The following is a 6,818-nucleotide window of genomic DNA, read 5'->3' as shown; positions in this document are numbered from 1 at the left end:
CGATCATTCATACAACTGTTCGACCGTAGCGCGTCATAGTCATAATGACGCCGCTGTGATCATAGCAAAGGATCGCGACAACATCGGCGGGTCATTCGCACGCAGGATCACGAACACGAGCTCCGACGTCGCGACGTTCGTACGATGGCTCAACCACCGCGTCGGCGTCGGCGTCGGCATCGGCGTCGGCGTTCTACGACGGTGGCGGCGTCGGCGTCGGCGTCGGCGTCGGCGTCGGCGTCGGCGGCGGTGGCAATCTGAGTGCCGCGAGTTCGTCTCTCCCTCTCGACTTCTGCCAATCAATAACCGGCGCATCGACTCGCTCCGCTCTCCTTCCTTTACTCTCTCTCTCCCTCTCTCTCTCTTTCTCTCTCTTACTCCCTCTCTTTCTGTCTTTCATCTTTCTTCCCTTTCTCTTATTCCTTTATTTTCTACTTTCTTCTCTTTTTGCAAAACTGTAACAAGCACTTTAACATTCTCTCTTCGTTTTCTCTCGTCATCTTTCTTCCTTTCTCTGTTTCGCTACTTTTCTTCTTTGTATTTTTCTATCCTTTTCTCTCACCTTTTTCCGCGTCCGCGCCTGCGAAATACGCACAACGGAATTCCTGTCAGCGCTGTCAGCGCAATCAGCAACATCAGCGATAGAGGCAGACGTAACGACAGCATCATCATCGGTCCGAGCCAACAACAGCAGCAGCAGCAGCAGCAGCAGCAGCAGCAGCAGCGGCACTCAAGCTAGCCACGCTAGCGTCTCGTATAGTACCAACAGGCGCGCGAGTATCTATTTATAATTTCGTCAAACGTAACGGAGGACGAAAATCGAACGTCATACCGCGTACGACCACCTACGCCAGCTGCGAGGAAAGCAAGTGCCGAGTGTGAGATCGGCGCTGGTCGGAGACCGCGAGCGTGACGCGGCGCGGCGCGGCCGCGCCTTTAAACCGCGTAGCCGAAAGACGTAGTAGGTCGATCGCGTGCGACATCCTCATTGTCCTAAAGTTCAAGGATTCGATCCTAGTTTGTTGACCGAACGGACGAATTTTCCGAATTCGACCACGAGACTTGCGCGTATCTCCATGGAGTGCGGCGGATTCGCTCATCATCCTTGAGCGAGTGCCATCGACAGCAAAGGGATCCTCCGCTTCCTATTTCTCTCCGCGACGAATCTTGCATCCGCGCACCCTCGTCTATCTCTTTTTCTCTCCTATCACGACACCGACCAGTCGATCCGCGCGCGCGGCTATCCCGTCGAGAGAGAGAGAGGAGGGTGGTGGAGGGCGCCGCGAGAGGGTGACGACGGTAAAGTGATATCGTGACGCGGGTGAAATATCGACGAAGAGGATCGACGAGGAAACGATCAGCGGCATCGGGAAGCGGAAGAAGTCGGGAAATGGGCAAAGTATCATGCGCAACATCGACAACGTAACCCTACGCACATTGGGGTCCGTCGCAGTTGAGTGTCGTCGCGCGACGTCGCCATCATCGTCGGCGTAGTAGCGCCTCGCCCGAGGCGAGGAACCCGTTTGGCGACCGATCGGTTCGTGGTGCGCGTACCTATGTGTCCGTCCGGGAGTCCGTAAAGACCTCGCGAGGACGACGTGAGCTTAGGGCTGTTACGTTATTCGGCAGAGGTGCGCGCTGGGAGCATGCGGGCTTCGGGCGAGGCCCGGCGAGGCGGTCCCGCGGGTGGACCGGGCTAAAGGAACGATCGCATATCGGGAGGGACACTCGCGAACGCGGGCACGGTGCGCCCGCGGCCGTGCCCGCACCCGCATCCCCCTATCTCAGCGTCGCGCCGGCCACGCGCCGATCAGGCTGATCCTAAGGACGCGGGAAGCGAGCTGGACTCGCTTTCGTACGCATGGAACATGATAGAGGTGAGAAGGGTTGCATTCGTATTATCATTTTTTTTTTATTTTGTCGTAGAAAGGATGTTGAAGATCAGCAGGATCGGAAGGAACCATGTAATCGCGCTGATCCGTAAGGAAATTTAACTGCAGCAGCCTTATTCGTTTTACGATGTAGTAAATCGGAACGCAATAGTATTCTTTGCCTAGATGTGCGACAAATATACTAACAAAATAAAATTTTTTAAATATGAAGTTTTAAAAAAGAATTGTAATTTTGTACATGTACGAATATTTTTCTAATTTAGAAACATGCATATAAATAACAAGATTGATTTTAATATTGCAAACCAAAATTGCATTTTATCACGTTTAAATAATCTTAGACGCTGGTAAAATTAAATTATAGTATTGTAAATTTGTAAATCCTGAAATAACAACGCGCATGGAAAGAGGGAGAACGCGTAATAACTTTATTATCACTTGTTAGAATCTTGCTCAAAATGTTTGCAGCTTACCGTTCACGCACAGCACAACAAATTCATTTATATAGATATGCGCGCATACACTTTCCCCGATCGAAGTAAATTTACAAGATTATCGGACGCAGCGCTTGTGGGAGAGGAAAGCGGGGGTTGTAGCTGCACGTGCTCCGCGATTGCGTGCTGCACGAAGGCAACACGCCATTGGGCCATTGACATGTTGACACGCAGCTATGCGTAAACACTATTGCCGTTTCAGAACCACTTTAAACGCATTGACGACGTTTGAAACTGATTGTAAGGCTACGATGGCGAAAACAATGTCCAAAATTGTATCCGAAAATGTCTATCATTCCCGTGTCAAAATATACTAATCTGTACTAGAGTATCATTTTGTTTATTATTTTAAATAATTGATTGATAATCAAAATTAATCTTTAATCTGAACAAATATGAATTTCGATTAACGAAATGATTTTTTTATTTTAAAAAAATTTTATACATATATTCCATTGTGTGGACGATTTTGCTTACAGATATACAGTTCTGCGTGCAACTTAAATGTAAATTAAAAGAGTTATATGCGCCATTAAAACTTATGTAGAATTCATCGTTAGCATCAATCGCTCAATTCCAAGTGTTTACTCGTGGTGTTCTCTAGTATAAACAACGATTTGTTTCCATCACGTCTGCCAAAACAAATCGCACTCGGAGATTATCGAAATTTATATCGTTATACTATCGTAACTAGTGTCAGATTTTCGGAGATACGAACTGAAATTCATTCTGTGTATGTAAACAATCGCGTGTTTTTATGAGGGAGCCGCTCTAAATACGGCTTTTGCACATGTTCTACGACTTCCGGTCTCTATTTTCCGATCATCCCAAATCACCGCGCCGATTTATATTGCGCTATAAGCAATTAAACGGTTCCCTGTTCAATCTCAATGATCCCGATTGCTCCACATACCCTTCTCTTTCTCTCTTTTCCCATTTCTCCTTTTCTCTCTCTCTCTCTCTCTCCTCTCTCTCTCTCTCTCTCTCTCTCGTTCTAACGCAGCTGATTCGTATGCGTCGTCACGTTTACTTGCGGCTACGTGTACACTTTACACCAGTGCCCGCTGTTTATCAACCTCTGCCCACATCCCATATAAGCGACTGTCCGATGTGGTCGTTATCGCGTGAGGCCGCACGGAGAGCAGGTCATCGATATACAACGTGGCGTAAAAATAAAGGGCTGTACGCGGTTACGTGCATCGTACAAACAACATATCTAAAGTTCATCCCGCGAATATTTTTTTTTTTATGTATGGGAAGAAATGAACAGGCCTCGCTGAATATTTCTTCAAGGTTCTCTTGTTGTTAAAATAAAATCTCTATATTGAAATAAAATCATGCGTGAGTTTCGTTTTCCATTGATTGCGAAATATTTCTCTCGTGTTTCGAATATGAAAAATGAATTCTCAATTATGCTTGATTCCAGGATACTTTATATCTGATTTTGATAATTAAGATAAAATATTCTCTTGTTGATATTTGTTATCGTGATAAAATATTTCATGAATTATATATATATATACATCAATATGAAAACGGACTAGACTATCGATTTGCGTTGGAAATTAGGACAGAAGCTAGAACGCGCGATTGAGATATCAAATTTATTTGAGAAAGGATCGGGAACGTACTGATTTCGAATTGAGATCGTTCTTAAATATGGCATTAACGGATTAATTAATCTCCTTAGACTTTCTCTGAGAACCCAATATCGATTAGCTCAGCCGTCTGGCGATCATGAATTTTAAATACCGGAGACCTCGAACTGAACGACGAACGGAAGAATAATAAATCTCTAGCTACATCTCTCATCTCGATATCACCATCGTCGGGCCGCGCTGAAAATACGAGCCAATCGATACGTGCAGCTGAGCGTACAACAATCGTATACGAACTAATTGGCTGCTTTTTGAAGGCTTATGTGTCAATTATCGTACAGTCAGTTTATTTCGATTAAAACTTGACGATTTTTTCGTGTTGATAGATAAATCGATTGCCATGTCTTCCCCAAAATTTACATGGGTTACTTCAATCGGGATTTAATGATTACGGTTCTGAACGCTAATCTGATTTCATTTCGGCGTATCCAGTGCATCCATCCTTCTCCCGAAATTTTTTCAAGTTGCATTCTTACGCGATTTTCATAGTCATTTTCGACTTGCAATAATAATAGCTCTTTCATCTCTTTATGGCAAGTTAAATATATCGGCATGAAGATATAAAAAGAATAGAGCATATGACTATTAATATCAATTAATGATTATAACTATATATGCAGGATTATTTAATTTGATTACGTTACACATCATTTATGTGCAATATCAGGTTTACCGCCTCCGCATTAAAGAACGACTCCATATTATTAATATCCATATCCGAGCGCATGTTTCTAAAAAAAGTTAATGTCAGTCACTTTTCACACAAATCACAAAGCCGTTTACTAGTTCATTGTGTTCCGGAAGCCGTTGATTTAGTATACCTATTCTTATATAGTATGATAAGCTCGTTCGCACGTGGTGCGTCGATTCAGAGGACGAATGTCGATTGCAGATGTCGAGTGGACTCGGTGCAACTGCAATGGGGATTGGCGTTAGTCACGGGACAGGTGGCGAAAGTGTAGCTGGTGGTTGTCGTCTCCGTGCACAGAATCAAGGCCAGGCCTCGGGATCCACGATGCAGCATAGTAATCCGCAGCAGTCGTCTCAACAGCAGCAGCAGTCACAACAGCAGCAACAGCAGCAGGCGCCTGCGTCACAGCAGCAGTCGCAACAACAACGCCAGACGGTCGGATTCATGGGCCGATCGAAGAAGGACAACTGTTGCCTATGCTGGTGCTGTTGTTGCAGTTGCTCGTGGTATTATCGATCCTGCCCGCTTGCATTTCGTGTACATCGATACGATTGATTTTAAAAAAGACTGCTGACCTGAAAAATCAAATGACATTTTTTTTTTTCTAAGCGCTCTTTTACATAATATTAATCCATCTTTAATAATAGAGTTTATTTATAATGCAAGTTTATTTCACGCAAAAATTATCTCTTTAAAAATATGTATAAATACAAAATCTGATCGTTTATGTCTTTTGTCGTTGACGTTTCTTATTTGCTTTTTATCAATTTGTTCTTATTTAATAATGTTACGTTATATCGATTTAACTTGTCACGAAATGAATACACTGATGTACGAAGCGTTTTACTAAATTATAATTAATAGTACTTCCCTCTCATTCACATATACATACACGATAATGGACAAATCGTTTATATGCACGAAGAGTAGACTACCAAATCGTGCCAAGTATAACTTCGATTCTCCGTTTTGCAACTGCATACTCGCGACAGCGAGTATGACTGACAAAGCAAATCAGCACAAAGAGCTCTCATTGTAATCACTAGTGCAAGGTAGATGAAAACGAGTAAAACGCGCCATTATCGTTATCGTGCGCGTGGCTATTTTCATGCGTACTTCATCTACTGAACCTCTCGTCATTGAAACGATATCGGTCCATTGTCTTTAAACTCGCGTGTATGATCCATTTATTGCCGTGCAGACGTATCTACATATTACCTTTCTGTGTTTCACGCTACAAGTAGGAATAAATGGTAAGCAGGCCACGGACTGTGTGCGTTAATGCTACTTGTTTGTTATGTCGATGACGATGCTATCGTAATGCACGTATTACGGCTCAAAGAAACGGGGTTATGCACATACCACGCGTCCTTCCTCCGCGACCCATCTTTGCAGATTATACGCGAATAGATCCTATTCATTCCGGACTGGCATCGACCCGAAAGAGTTTGCCTCAAATGCAGCAGCGTTTCCTGAATTGCCACCGCGGAAATATGTTCACGATTATGTATACTTGACTGTTTCGTTATATTGGGGCGAAGAAATATTTAAAAACATGTATTTTGAAATGTAACGGTCTATTTGATTTAGCGCCATCCGCAATTTGCCACTTGCTTCATATTATGCAACAGATATATATTTTTCTTTAACCATCGAGAGCATTAAACCTATTCTTAATGGCAGTCTAAAATATTGAAGCTTTATTCAAAAATAATAACATGTCCGAATACACACGATTTTTATTAATTGCGTATTTTATCGGTATATAATTATAACAAAGGAACACATTTTTTTTTAAGAAATTATATTGTTGACATAAAATTTTAACAAACTATAAGCTAACAAACGTAATGTTATTGAATTAACTTGTGAAATTAATCAAAAAAAGAAGTAGCTTGTAACTTGTTAATATTTTACGTTAAAATTAATAACACGTTAAGATTAATAACACGGGGAATATATCATAAAAATGCCAGATATTATTTTCTTATTTAATCATGGAAACATTTTTAGAAATACATACAGGTTTAATGGATTCAAAACGGATGGGGGGGGGGGGGGAGGAGGGAGCAGAAAGAGAGTC

The 6,818-nt window shown here is 42.8% G+C and overlaps 1 protein-coding gene across 1 annotated transcript in view; it reads left to right on the top strand.

Moving 5' to 3' along the window:
- The first annotated feature begins 638 nt into the window (after positions 1–638).
- LOC115241369 (regulator of G-protein signaling 17) overlaps positions 639–6,818 on the top strand; it is a 14,078-nt gene continuing 7,898 nt past the window's right edge. Inside the window, exons 1-3 of the mRNA XM_029817100.1 lie at positions 639–1,877; positions 4,937–5,241; positions 5,977–5,988. Coding sequence (XP_029672960.1) covers positions 1,869–1,877; positions 4,937–5,241; positions 5,977–5,988 — 326 coding nt within the window. The 5' untranslated portion in view covers positions 639–1,868. The remainder of the gene's footprint in view (positions 1,878–4,936; positions 5,242–5,976; positions 5,989–6,818) is intronic.

The sequence above is a fragment of the Formica exsecta genome, unplaced genomic scaffold (genome assembly GCF_003651465.1).
Source record: "Formica exsecta isolate Colony F162 unplaced genomic scaffold, ASM365146v1 scaffold48, whole genome shotgun sequence".
NCBI lineage: Eukaryota > Metazoa > Arthropoda > Insecta > Hymenoptera > Formicidae > Formica > Formica exsecta.
This window is presented reverse-complemented; position numbering and strand designations above follow the sequence as displayed.